This window comes from Rhinatrema bivittatum, chromosome 1 (assembly GCF_901001135.1).
Source record: "Rhinatrema bivittatum chromosome 1, aRhiBiv1.1, whole genome shotgun sequence".
Classification (NCBI taxonomy): domain Eukaryota; kingdom Metazoa; phylum Chordata; class Amphibia; order Gymnophiona; family Rhinatrematidae; genus Rhinatrema; species Rhinatrema bivittatum.
The window spans coordinates 87,528,180-87,543,379 of NC_042615.1; the positions used below are offsets into that span (position 1 = coordinate 87,528,180).

Below are 15,200 nucleotides of genomic sequence, written 5' to 3' on the forward strand. Positions count from 1 at the left end.
GCAGCTGCCTTAAGGTCCTGGACTTTTAAGGAGCATCTAAAATATCCTTCTTTGCATACCCTCCCCCCCCCCTTCAGCTTGGCCTTATCAGGTCAAGCAGCTGCCTGTATCCAGGTTAACTTCCAGGAAAGTAACTTACCATTCTTATTTTCCATTCCCACTCTGAAATGGGACTGGCCATTTTTTTTCTCACGGAAGGTAAGATCATTGTAGGGTCCCTTAGATCTGAGTGTACCCTCCCCTCCAACACCCGTACATGCCTCCAGCCCAACTCAAGGGAACTAATTTTGAATGGGGCTTGTTTAACTTCTCCAGGGTTGCCCTCGCCCACCCTTTTTGGGGAATCAGTTAGAAGTTCCTGGCCTACCCACAGTTCCCTCTGATACATGTCACCATGCAAAGTTGAAACAGTAAAGTCCTGGTCAGTTTTTAAACACTGGGAGCTCTTGGATTTCCTTCTTTGGTACTGTCTCTTTAGTCTGACTATCTTTGCCTCCATGAGGTACATGTTTATAATGTCCCGTTCAGTGGTTTCCAGCGGAGGTGCATCAATGCAGTCTGGGCTAACTCGACTGGCTATAAATTAGCCTCACAGAGTCTCAAATTGAGGATAATGGTGTCCCAGAACCAAGGGGTACAGAAGCTTGGGAAGTATTCCCACTTCTATATTGCTTTGCAACTCCGGAGTCATCAATAAGACCTGACTGTTTGAGTACGGTTACAGGTCATCATGTATGTAGGCGAGTGTCACCTTCTTACTGTAATAAATATACCCTCTCTGGGATAGCTCCTTACTTCAAAGAGTCTTTCCACATTCTGAATCTATCAGAGTTTGGTTAGAGATTTCATCCAGTTCAACTGGGATCATAAAATCCTTAAATTCCAACTGGGAAATATCCACAAAGTTACAGCAGTGAAGCTTTGCTTTTGCTCTCCCATTGTTCCCTTTCAGCCAGGGACAGTCTTTGACAATGTGGTCATTCCTTCCTCATGTCTTTGGAGCCTGAAAAATAGATTGATGGCTACTACCGATTTCTATGTGAATAGAAATTATATTAGATGCAGTATGTGAAAAAATCTCTCCTAATTATACTGATTTTTTCTCCCATACTACATTCAGTGACATTTAATTGCAGAAATTTCATTATATAATATAGCATCTGAAAATGAGAAACAGGCAGTCAGCTTTCTGATACTCAAGGGTTCTTTATGCTGTTACTATTGGATGTTCAAATGTCATTTATAAGAATATGTAATTTAAGGCTTAAAATGAATCTACTTAAACAATATATCCTAATGATGAAGGAATATCCATCTCATTACACCCATTAGAGCAATTAGAAACATAATAGAATCAAAGCTCATTTTGCCACAAAGGAATATATGACAATTACCAATCTGATTAATTTTAAACATTTAATAGCAGCTAACTCCAACATAACTGTTTAAATCCAGCAGTTAAACCTGATGAGATGACCTCTGGAATCAAACACTGCTGTACCATAAGTAGTACTGAAGCCAACTTCCTAATGATATTTTTAAAAAGTTCGAGGCATGACTGTATATTTAATATACAGGTAAATGTAAAGGAAAGAATGGGGAGAATTCTCTAATCAAAGACCCTAAATCCAGCCACTAGGTGTCACTATGATTCCCTTCCCTCCAGTGGCTGTGACTGCTGCCTCTGCAGCATTCCCGTTCTTGACCAACCTGGAGAGCAGAAGACCTGAGCTGGAAATTGAAGCCAGATCTCTTTGGATGGTCAGCCAGGATTTCACTTTTAACTTGACAGAATCCCAGGACCCACCACATAATAAAATGACTTTAAAATTCACATCAGAATACAGTGTCTTTCACTGACTAAATGCTACAAATGTGATGCTAAAAAGCAGAACACAGGAAGATTCTTTCAGGAGTCAACTTTGTCAGACAACAGAAGGGCAATGTCAGAATAATCTCAAGTTTGAATGTATTTTTTTACTATGCAACAACCAACTGCGAAAATGAAGCTTAGTGTAAAGTAATCACATGCAACCTGCTAGTCAAAGCAGCCTCATGTAAACCATCACAAAGGTCTCAACTGTACTAACACTTATCACAGGAGGATCACATTAAAATAAATAGCACATTAGTCTTGCTGCAATGTTATATATATTTTGATTTTCCGAATTGTATGACCACAGAGGAGCTTTATCCTGTAAACTTAACTTGTGAGGCTTCCAAGGCCCTACAGAGGGTTCAGAGCTATATAGACCAGAAACTTTTCAAATAGAGCCAAGCACTGCTAGGATCCTGCTAGACAGAATAGCTTCCTGACCTTTTGCTATCTCACAGTGCACAGTTTTATTTTAGATACGTTAGTGATAGGAGGAAGTGCAAATTTGGTATTGTAGGACCAGAGGTGAAGGGGGAGGAATATGTAAGATGCTGACAAGGAGAAAATGGAATTCCTTAACAAATATTTCTGTACAGAACCCATAATTTTCCACTTCTTGATCAGAGTTTGAACAGAACTAATTGGCATTTTAAAATCTTTGGATATCTTTTTATATCATTTTCCTGATGTATAAAGTTAAACTACTTTTGCTTGCAGATTCTTTGTCAGTTCTTTTGCTTCCCCATCCTTCAGTAACCAAAGTCAGTGCAGCCCTAGATGAAATGCATAAGGGCTATCTCAAGAGTTAAAAAAAACACACTGACTATTTATACACAAACACTAAGAACACAAGACTTGCCATACTGGGTCAGACCAAAGGTCCACCAAGCCCAGTTTCCTGTTTCCAACAGTGGCCAATCCAGGTCCAATTACCTGGCAGTATCCCAAGGTCGATTGATTCTAAGCTGCTTATCCCAAGAATAAGCAGTGGATTTCTGCAACTATCTTAATAATGGTTGATGGACTTTTCCTGCAGGAACCGGTCCAAACCTTTTTTTAGAGGCAGCTACACTAATAGCTTTTACCACATACTCTGGCAACAAATTCTAGAGCTTAATTATGCATTGAGTAAAAAATATTTTCTCTTATTAGTTTTAATTGTATTACCTAGTGACTTCATTGTGTGTCCCCTGGTCTTTGTACTTTTCAAAAGAGTAAACAACTGATTTAGCATTTACTCGTTCCATTCCACTCATTATTTTAAAGACCTCTACCATATCTCCCCTCAGTTATCTTTTCCATGTTGCAGAGTCCTAACCTCTTTAGCCTTTCTTCACAGAGGAATTGCTCCATCCCCTTTATCATTTTGGTTGCCCTTGTCTGTATCTTTTCTAATTCTGCTACACAATCAAAAAAGGCACAGGTGTGGATACCTACCCATCTTTGCCATCTCAATCTCTGTGTGTCAATTTGAGTGTAAATTATCAGCCACCATTCAAGAGCATGCGGACTTTTGAACATAACAATTTTATTATTTCCTTTATTGCGGTCACGTACCTCGATAGCATCAAGGGTGACCATGGCCCCCGACATGGTCATGGCATCAATGTGTCAGACCATCGTTGCACTGGCATGGGTGTGGCACCAAAGTGCAGCAGCAGCAATACCGTTTGCCCAGACTCCTCCTCACCGTCTCTCACAAGGAGATTGCACTGCCATCACATGAAAGCAGGAGGGGAGGCTATGTCTTCTAGGGCTCCTGCCCATGGAAACTATTTCCTTTGAATGTGGGGAGGATGACCTCCCCCGCCCACCCCCCCGAAAGGAACGATGTAGTCCTCGATCTCTTCTCTGTCTGAACCTTCATCAATGCCAATCAATTGGTAAAATGACATGAAGTCCTGCCTGCGCAGAACTCAGGCGAGTCCCCAGGCTCAGTGGCCTACACAGATCACCCACGGACTGCATCTGTCAGTCCTGCCAGAACCTGACAAAGGTACAAAAACAGACAGAGCAAGGAGAGGACAAAGATACTAAACTGCAGGTGCAGTACTTATTTAATAAGGGATAGTATTAGACTCTGCCAAGCAACTAAGGCCCGCCATGTGGCTGGCAGACAGTGGAAAGAGGAGGAAAAAAAGAAAACTACCACAATGTATAGGAAAGAAATCAACTGCAAAACTGTGAAGAGAGCAAAGCTGAATACCATGACACACGACTCCCACGACCACACGGCTCAATAGAAAAAAAAAGACTGAGGGACACTGTCTAGGGGGGCAGGGTGATAACTACAGCTGCACACACTCAGTAGGGTATGTTTGAAAGTTCTAGAATCTTTCAGATCAAAAATCCGGATGGGGTTCCATCCAATAATGTCACCCATGTGTGAGGACTACCATCCTGCTTGTCCACGGAGAAACATTTGATCACAACTGTATATAGCACCATATTAAAGCACTGCAAATTTAGTGTTCACCAGTTTGATATGGTTTTGAAAGTCCATTAACTTAAAAGCAATTCAATAAATCTGATCCACTCCCAGATCTGATGCTGTTACTTAATGTGTGTATTCTGTCTACTACACTAAAGTGCTACTTTAGGAGAGCAGCCTAGTAGAACCTATAAATGATACTGCAACTCCCTGAAGAAAACAAGGAGACAAGATACTGAGGCAACTACGAACAAAACAATTCTGAAGACTATATTCTGAATGGTGGATCAACATTTCACAAGATTTTTCAGGTTCATGATTTTTCATTAAGGTTTCTGATGTCAGTGAAGTTTACCTGTTCTGACAGCATTGCGTGCCTGGTTAACTGTCATTTGGCTACTCATATGCATAAGGATCTTGCCTTGTGGGCTTGTCTGAACATGTGCTGCTGGAGTTGCACCAGTCTGTATCCCATTGGAGTTTATCACCTTGGTGAAATCCATGCCATTGCCCTGAAGTTTCTGTGAAGTTCCTGCAGCACTAGAAGGGCTGACCATGGTCACCATTTGCCCAGACTGGCTAGCAGTAGTCATAGGGACTTTTCCTTGGGTGGCATTCGTCACTGCCCTGAAAAAAGACAAAGAAAAAGTAATAGCTCTGAAATAACGTATAAAGGGAAGTGAAGAAATAAATCTTCATAAATATAGTAAATCAGGCTACTATAAGTAGGTTGTGCTTTACAACAGCATTGAAGTAGCAAAACTTGTTTGCAAAACCATTTTACACACTATATATATATATATATATATATATATATATACACACACACACACACACATCTAAGATAATGTAAACAACAGAAACTAAACAGACTTGCTAAAGTGCTTGTGTGATACTTACCGTGTGACTGGTGCTACGTAGTTGCCAGGGAACACACCAATTTTGCTTGTGTGCATAGAGGTTCCTTTGAACCAGCCATCCTGACAGCGTTCAAATACCAAGAACATCTCTCCCTTTCGCAGTTCCAGTTCATCTTCCTTTCGTGGAGAATAAGGATAGATAGCCATGTACCTGGAAGAAAGTACATTTGTTAGTGGGTTAATCATGTGGGGCAGGACCTTCAGACCCTAAAGGTTATTTTTCAGTACTTGATAGTTAAATGTATTTTATAAAATGATCTTCGCATGGAAAGGCAAGACCCTTCTGCATATCATTAAGAAAAAAAGCGTCTTGTACGAGATGTGCAACAACAGGTTCAGCTATCCAGAATAAATAATGGTGGTGTTCTTACAACAATACTAGCTTGACTATTTCTAATATCAACTGACCTTTTAGCTCTGCAACGTCACCTTTTGATTATAATTATGTGTCATCTTTATTGTCTGTTCAAATATATTTTATTTATTACATTTTGACATTTTGGGGATAAGGGGTGTACACCTCATTATGGCTATGCCCCAATATCTCCTTCAAACTCCACTCTTCAGATGCTCATGCTCTACTCATTTCCTACATGCAGCACTTAAATGCCTTCATGGGATTTTGTCATAGATCGCTCAACAGTGTGCTGATTTACTCAGCTTCAAACATGGTGAGAACAATTAAGGTAAAGTATCCAACACTTTAAATGTTAACATCTGTTCAGAAATTTAAAAAAGAATAAAGAAGGATGTTGATGACAGTTTGCTTTAACTGGCTACTATTATCTGTATAAAAATGTTTATACTGCAGCTCTCTGAATGATTTAAACACTTTACCATGTATAGTGAGCCTGTCTACCAACCCAACATTCAGCATCAAGCAAGGGGGAAAAAAGATGCAGCTTACTTTTTCACATGTGCCAAAATTTAATTCTAAAAGAAGTACAAATGAGAAATCATCTTACTTTCAGGGAATGTACCTGCTGGAAAAGGAAGAATTAAGTCAAATTTGATTGACCCATACTGCTTTTCCAGTGAGCGACTCCCTTCCATGCAGGAGACAGGTGCTAGCCACTACAGTCCAAATGAGGTGGTGAGTGGCCAGAACTAAGTAATGGAAATTGAAACTTGGTCGTTCAGAGCTAAACTTTGCTACCAACACTTTCCAGCCTTGGGCAAGTCAGTTTAATTCTACATGTCTCCGTTTACCCAGTTACTCTTTTCTCCCTTCACAATCAGAGTCGTAGGAAGAGCACATTTCACAGGTAAAAGGGCTATTTAAAATTTGGCCATCCTGTCTGTGGGTAAAATGTACTTTTACCTGCCTTCCTAGGACAGAGTTAGGCCGCGGGAGACCATGTTGCCTGCAGTTTTGCATTTTCAAAACTCCATGCATTGTTTTGGCTGGGAAAAACAACATATAGAAAAAGCAGGTGCAGGTCTCTGCAGGTAGTTTTTCCTTGGGCGATTTTCAAAAGGAAAGTAAGTGCGTACTTTCCCTTTAAGAACTGGCACAAAATCTGTGGATAAAAAGGCCCAGCGGACTTTGCACCTGCCTGCAGAATTTTTTTTTAATTGCTGCCACTCTGTCCAAGAACTGAAAGGAAATTAGAAAGTTTATCTCCCCAAATGGTTGCATATATGCTCCTTAAATGCTAATTTGTATAAATCATATTGAGATCCTGTTTAAATGAAAAAATAAAATGCCTATGAAAAAAAATGCCTATGAAACTATATTAATATTAGCACAATACTTAAAAAAGAAAAAAAAAGGACATATTTTGGAGCAGACCTGCTTCTTTTAGGATTATGTAGAGCTTGATCCAAGCCATGGATCCTTTACAACTTGTGATCCCTTTTATAAGATCTATATAAATATACATATATATCTTAAAATGCAATTGAATTGTTTCTATTTAAAAATGATATGTCTCATGATACTTCAATGAGGTTTACATTCAGGTACTACAGGTATTTTCCTACCCTCACAGGGCTTACAATCTAATGGGCAGATTTTCAAAGGCTACGCGCGTAACCTGAGGAAATCTGCCCCTGTGCGCGCCGAGCCTATTTTGCATAGGCTCGGCGGCGCGCGCAAGCCCCGGGACGCACGTATGTCCCAGGGCTTGCAAAAAGGGGCGGTTTGGGGGCGTGGTGTCGGCTCGGGGGCGTGGCCGAGTGCGCCGACACAGCAGCCTGTGTCAGGGCCTGCCGCCCCAGCAGACATTCGGCAGGCGTAACTTCCTGGATAAAGGTTAGGAGGGGGATTTAGGTAGGGCTGGGGGGTGGGTTAGATAGGGGAAGGGAGGAGAAGGTGGAGGGAGGCGGAAGGAAAGTTCCCTCCGAGGCCGTTCTGATTTCTGAGCGGCCTCGGAGGGAACGGGCAGCGCGCGCCGACCCCGGATTTTAAAAGATATGCGCGCTACGCGTGTATCTATTGAAATCCAGCGTACTTTTGTTTGCGCCTGGTGCACGAACAAAAGTACGTGCTCGCGCTTTTTTTTTTTTTTTTTTTAAATGTACCCCTAAATTTGTTCCTGAGGCAATACAGGTTGAAGTGTTTTGCCCAAGGTCACAAGGTGCGGCAGTGGGATTCGAATCCTGTCTATCCTGGTTTTCAGTCCACTGCTCTAATCATCCCTTGCAAGTAGGACTGACCCTTCCTTCAAGCCTTCCCATAACCTTCAGAAACCTACAAAATGTCACCTAGTCATCCCAGCTACTTAAGCAGTTTGATATCCACTGCCAGTTAGTTTTTATTTACCCTCTATCCTTTGTTTTCAGACTACCTCAGCCCCCCAAGTTCTTCTCTCCTTGTTTTAATGTAACTTTTGCTTCTTGTTAAATGGTTTGTTTTACAGTTATCACCCATTGTTCCATGTAAACCGATGTGATATGATACTTATCATGAATGTCGGTATAGAAAAGAGTTAAATAAATAAATAATGGTGTGGTGGCCAGGGGTGATACAGCCAGAGAGGATCTTTTCACTGTGTGGGCCGCTGTAGCTCCTGGTGGAGGCAGGTGGCTGTCTGGGGCCCAGCGCAGTCACCCCCTCCCCAAAGATGGTTCTTCAGTAAGACAGAACTTATTTTATCTTCAAAATGCAACATCATTGAACACTACTTTACATTGGTTTGGTAAAGCAAAGTTGCTTACCTGCAACAGGTGCTCTCTACAGACAACAAAACAAAACAGTCACACAAGTGGGCAACATCCTCCAAGGACACCAAGATAGAACATGCTCTTTCAATTTGTGTATAAACCGCAGAGACTGCGGTTTATACACAAATTTGTGTTTGGACCCATCGTTTTGAAGTTGTTTTATCATCGTTGGCACATTATCTGATCTGAGTGGATCAAACATTATTAATGATTTGAATTTTGGAGCCCCTGAGGCAGCGGCTAGAAAGCCGCGAAACTCGGCCAGAGTCGGGCAATTTATCTGGAACGTCTCTGCATCAATAAAGTATTTGAAAAAGATAACGGCATCTATTCCTTTTGTGTTCACCTAGAAATCTTTGGGCCTGATATTAAAAATCATTTACACGTGTAAAAGTGGGTTTTACTTGAGTAAAATCCTTATGCTCGAGCAAGTGGGCTTTTGAAAATTGCTACAATATATGCCATTGAATTATCCATAGGGTTTACTCAAGCAAGTGCACTTTTCTTGAGTAAATGGCTTTTGAAAATTTCTATGACAGTATGTTACATTTATGCGCGTAACTCCTTTGAAAATGACCTTCTTTCTGAGAATGCACTGGTGATCCTGCACAGTCTCCGCTGTGCAAATCTCCACAAACTAAGCTTCAATTCTATGGGGAGGAAGGTGGTACACTGTGTGGCTGATTTGCTCTGCAGTCTACACAGAACACTCATTACAGATAAGCAACTTTGCTTTCTCTGTAAACCAATAGGAACAAATTCAGCCAAAGGGATTCCCAAGCTGAGGGTGCATAAAAAAAATTTGTCTTTTCCTGGATAAGGATTATTTGCAACACAGCTGAAGACAGAATGGAGAAAGAATTGAATCTCTTAAATGGGGGTTTTTTTTTTTGTTTTTTTAGAATTGCGTGGTCAAAAACTACTATCCCTGTGAGAGTATTCCTCGAGACAGTAATGCTCGGTAAAGATGTGTACAGAGAACCAAGTGGCTGCTTTGCAGAGGTCTTGAACTGAAGCTGAACAAGGTGTGCTACAGAAGTCGCAGTTGCTTGCATCTGATGAGCTCTAATTTTATTTGGCATTTGAATCCCAGCGTTAGTGAAGCAATAGAATATGCAGTCAGAAAACCATACAGAAAGGGTTTTTTTGTTTTGTTTTGTTTTTAAACTGGTAGGCTTTGCTTAGCTGGGTCATAAGACAGGTATAACAGATTTCCTGAAAGGTTTGGTCCTTTCCAAGTAACAATGACAGGGCTATTCTGTAGTCTAAGGTATGAAGAGTCTGTTCAGCTTTGCTGGAGTGAGCTCTTGGGAAAAATGGCTATAGTTCAATGGACTGATTTAAATGAAACAGAGACCACTTTAGGTAAAAACTTAAGATGAGTTCTTAACACTACTTTGTTTTTATGTATAAGAAGTATGGATTACTAGAGCCTGTCTATTGTCATTTTGCATGTGGAGGTTACAGCTATGAGAAATAATACTTTCCAAGATAGAAACTTGAGATCCACTGTTGCTAAGAGCTCAAATACTGACGTCATCAATTAAGAAAGTTCTACAGTGAGTTCCCACTAACCTGCCAATTTATTTTTATTTATATTCCGCCTTTCAGACACTTTAAAGTGGATTACACTCAAGTACTGTAGGTATTTCCCTATTCCCAGAGGGCTCACAATCTAGGGGCCTTATTCATCAAGGTATTTTCCCATAGAGACAGAATTAGAGAAAAGCCTTTGTGAATCAGGCAGTAAGTTTGTACCTGAGGCAAAGAAAGTAAGGAACAATAAAAGGAAAATAAGACAGAACATGACTCCTTTTAATTGTTGATGGTACGCTGCAATAGCACACAAAAGTACTCTAATCAAGTTAAAGTTTAAACCAGACTTGATGCATTGAGAAGACAGCAAAGTAGTAGTGAAGTGGAGCAGTTGAAAAGGTCCTCATTATAAGAAGTGACCCTAAGAGAAAATTTATATGAGCTACTAAAATAACTTGCTTCACATCAGTAGGGAAAGGCATCGCTAGCAGCTTTTAATATCCACACTGTGAGCTCTAGAGATGAAAGCGGGGGTGAAGTAGTAACATTGTACTGGATTAGGAGAGTTTGAAATGTTTGAAGATGGATTGATTGAGCCACCGATAGCCTTTGAAGCCATGGAAACCAGATTTGACATGGCCTAAATGGGGATATGAGAATCATTCTTCCTTTGTTCATTCTTAGGTACTGTCTTTGAGATGAGAGGAAATGGAGGAAACACATACATAGAGCTTAGTTCCATGTAACTGGAAATGCATTTTCAACCAGGTGTTTCATTTTTAGCAACATGTGGTTTTTGCAGTATTTTCTTTTCCTCATACCAGGCACTGTTTGTCTTATTGTGCCTTCTATGTCCTGTTTTATAATGGCTGATTGTTTTTATTAATTGTATCTATGCTTAATTTAATTTCTAAACTGCCTAGTTAATCTTGCTTTTACAGGCATAATTAAATTAAATTAATCTGATATTAGGAAGTCAGAGGCTAGTCTCCTCAAAGAGCAGAAAGGAAGTTTACAGCTAAACAGGACTGCAAAAAGGCCTATGTGAGGTTTTCCCCAGAGTTGAAAGATGAGCTGCACTGTGCTGGGGTGGAGAAACCATTCATGAGATTGAAAGCATTTACTCAATGAGACCATTAAGACATTGTCTTTTCTTGGATGATAAATAGCATGTATTTGTAACTCCCTCATTATGGCCCAGTTCCATATTTTACAGGCTTCTTTGCATGGGTGTGAAGAACCTGTTCCTCCTTGTTTGTTTATGTAGTATATCACTTGTCTGTCTGAATCTACTCTACAGATCTCTTAAATCACAATTCCAAGACTAGGAGAACTCTGAATATGGCTGTGCGTGAAGAAAATTGATATGAAGGTATAAGGTGTATAAGGTGGGATCCTGAGCCCTGGGTAGAGTTAGTATTTCTGGATAGAGAATGAAAGTTGACTGCATACCAGGTTTGACAGTTCTATCCACCACTGTAACAATCGAATGAGAAGGTTGAAGAACAATATTTTGTGGGACAGTGGATGTAGATGCTGGTTGCAATGTCGTCTGAGGTGCCATTGAGTGAGTGTGTGTTATGTTCAGATAAGCAAAGGGTGTGACATATACCATAGCTGCTATATGGTCTAACATCTCCATGAAGGATCTGGCCTGAACTGATTGGTGTTTGGAAAGAACTTAAATTATAGATGTCAGGGCATTCATTCTTTGAAACGGAAGAAAGTCTGTTCCCTTTTGAGTGTTGTGGTGTGTTCCTATGAAGTCAAATTGATATGTTGGGGTTAACTGAGATGTTTCAAAGTTTACTATGAAACTTTGTAAGGTGTTTAGTGCTTGATAGGTGTGCTGTATTGAATCTCTGATGAATCTGCTTGATATTAGTTAACTGTGTAAATAAGGGATGACAAGAACATTCTTCTTCCTGAGAGAGGCAGCTACAACTAGAAGGTATTTAGTTTAAACCCTGGGTGTGGCTGTAAGACCAAATGGCAGAATACAGTACTGAAAATGTTTTTCTAGAGAAAACTACATATAGAATATGCAAGTGTAAGCATCTTTCAGGTTCAAGATTGTCAGTCAACCCCTGAAATCTAAATGAGAAGGGACAGTGCTCAGCAAATTCATCTTGAATTTTTCCTGTTTGGGATATATATATTTAGATTTCTGAGATCTAATATAGAATGCAGACCTCCTGATTTCTTTGGAATGACATTTGAAATATCTTTTTTCTCTTTCCATAATTGGGACAGGCTCTATTCCATGTGATGACAACAGGGATGTCAATTCATTCTTGAGAATTCTGAGCAGCTCTGATTTTTGTATTTAATTTATTTGCAGAATTTATAAATTGCCTATCAACCAGAAAATGTACCTCGCAACAGGAGGAGCTAGAGGGGGAAAGAGTTTTATCATTTAGTCTTTAACTCTTGCAAATTACTGTAAGAACCCAATGTTGGAAGTGATGAGTGCCCATTGAGAGTGAAAAAATCCAAGACCACCAATCACTGGAAGGGCTTGCGTAGAGTGTCAATGGTTGCAATTTAAATAAAAAATGAGAAGCAACTTTTTGGGACAATTATTGAGGTCTATCCCTTAGCTGAGACCTTACCTGTTGTTGCCTGCAGAAAAAGTAGGGATGGTATATTTTACAAGAGTAGTAAAACTGTTTCCCGAAAAGCTGCAGATAGTATTTCTTTTGAGAAAATAGTTCTGTGATGACTGCAGTGAGAGTCTCCTGCCTCTTTAAGCTTTTTCGCCAAAGCTTGTCCAGGGTGTCCACTAATTTGTAATAGACATCCTCTCTGAGACTTGAAGCCTTTAGTTCAGCCAGATTTCTGGATGCTACAGCTATAGCAGAAGATCAACAAGATCTATCAAATTATCATATAAAGATGTAACTAAATGTTTGGCATATTTATCCACCACATTATGAAAAATAGTAAATTTGTCCTGGATATCTTGAGCAAGACCTTGCGACATATCCCTTATTTTTGTAGGATACTGCAAAAGTATAATCATCTAGAATTGAGGTGCTGAAATCCTGGCCATTAATATGTTAAATTGAAAAGATTTATTATCATTGATGTCCAACACTCTTGACTCTTTCCCTGGAGGTGCACTAGAGTATAATTTTGACCTTTTAGCTTTTGTAAAGGGCCACTACCACCATCAAGAAGTCATGAAAAGTATTTTGGTGTGGCCCAGGCACTGCTGAACCTTGCATTTAAGTATATGCTTTTGGATCCTAGTTTAGGCTATTTAAGTACCTGAATAATTTTTTTTAGTATCCCTAGAAATTTCTCTGGGGATTACATGTCCTCTTGAAATTTCTACAGTAAGTCTTCTGCCATTTTTATTATAGCAAGGCAAGATAGGAAATGTCTTCTGGTAGGATAACACATCTAGGAGGCTCAGGTGAAGGATTAGAGGGTAACCCCATAACATTTTTAAATGAATAATATTCAAAAGACAAATAATACTCTTCAGAATATGATATAACCAATGGAGAATCCTTTCAATGAGATGTATCCTTTGAAGTTAAGGATACAGAAGATTTGGCTTCTGATTGCAATTGTTGCATTTTCTGGTAAGGTATAATAGGAGACTGAACTTAGCTCTCAAAAAAAAAAAAAGTCTCTCCAATATAGTTTCCAGAAAAGGAAATGGTGACAGTGTGGATGGCATTTTCTTCATATAAGATCATATGAAATCCATCCGTAATTTTTTTTAAATGTGTGGCATTCTTTCTGGAAGCGGAAGAAGAGATTGAGATGTTAGAGAGCAGGGGTGGGCAAACTACAGCTCATGGGCCATATCCCATCCAACATCATGCTTCATCTGGCCCGTTAGGCAAGTAGAGGACCGTGGTGCCATAGAGTGACATGTTGGCAGCATTCCCAACCCCCCTCTCCAGTAGCAGGAAGAAGAATGGTACATGGAGAGATGGCTGGCAGTGTTCCCACCCTCCAACTGGAAGAGCAGCAATGTGTGGCGTGACGGCTGGCAGAGTTCTCACCCCCTACCAGCAGGAAGAAGAGCAACACATGGAGTGACTACTGGTGGGGTTCCCACCCCCCGCCAACAAGAACAGGTCCTGCATGGTGGCAGGCCTGAAGATGAAATGCCCAGGGGGCTTTCAGCACCCAGCCAGCAGGAAGACAACAATGCCACCAGCAGGAAGGGTGATTCACATGGTGGGAAGGGAGTGAAAGGGGGAGGGAGAAAGAAGGGAAGGGACTGAATGAGGGGAGGGGTGTTACTGAGAGGAAATGGAGTGGGTGTAAGGAGGGATACTGACAGCGGGAAGGGACTGAATGGATGACAAAGGTGAGTTAGAGAGGTGTGTGTGCGTGTGTGTGTGTGTGTGTGTGTGTGTGTGTGTGTCATCCCCTACATAATGCTCTACAATCTCAGGATGTCTGGAAATCTAAACTTCATAGGTATAGAGAGGGGGAATCCTTTTATCCCTATTAATTTTAATTATTGGGTGTTTGATGTGTCTGCTGTTTTGAAATATTTAATTGATTTTTGGGAAATGTTTAACCTTTTTATCTTTATTCTTAATTACTATATATTCTATTTTTCATTTGTTTTGAAATTTTATTGATATGATTGATTTTATATTTCTTGATTTTGTTTTGAGGAATGGAAATATTTCTATTTTTACATTATTAAACTGTTTAGATTTTTTTCTGCACTTTTCTGTTTTATACCTTATGGCCTTTTTATTCTTATTTGGTAAAAGTCTGTCTGTGTTCTACATTTGTGACAGAGGTGAGGTAGTCTGCTAGCCCGGAAAACGCCTTGCACCTCTTGCTGATTTTGTTAGAGGCTGTGATCCATGATTGAAGGGGCTAAGGGGCTCCTTGAGTGCTAAAATGATGGTGTTTAGGCCTGCTGGATACTGAAATACCTACAGCAAGTGCTGGGAGTTTGGTTGTCGAGCTGAGGAGCCCTCATTGTAATTGATAATTTGTAATGTGATCCCAGCACAAAAAAGTTTGCCCACCCCTGTTACAGAGGATGAGTCTAACTTTGGAACTACCATTGGAGGGGTTAGCCTTTGTGCAGGTGTCAATGTAGCCTGTTTGCACCAGGGAGAGGTAACAGCATAAAAGGCCATCAGTGCTGAAAGCGTCGGGTCCATAATCGGTGCCATAAATTTTGTCACTGGAGCTGGCAATATGGATGACACTGAAGATATACATGGTGCCATCTTTGTCTTATATACCCCTGGAGTCTCGGCACAGTGCCTCTTAGCCAATAATG

The 15,200-nt window shown here is 40.4% G+C and overlaps 1 protein-coding gene across 1 annotated transcript in view; it reads right to left on the reverse strand.

Annotated features, from left to right (window-relative positions):
• The window catches only part of SH3RF1 (SH3 domain containing ring finger 1), a 321,835-nt gene that overhangs the window by 47,418 nt on the left and 259,217 nt on the right, over positions 1-15,200 (reverse strand). The window contains exons 8-9 of the mRNA XM_029573678.1: positions 5,208-5,378; positions 4,663-4,934 (exon numbers count right to left, since the gene is read on the reverse strand). Coding sequence (XP_029429538.1) covers positions 4,663-4,934; positions 5,208-5,378 — 443 coding nt within the window. The remainder of the gene's footprint in view (positions 1-4,662; positions 4,935-5,207; positions 5,379-15,200) is intronic.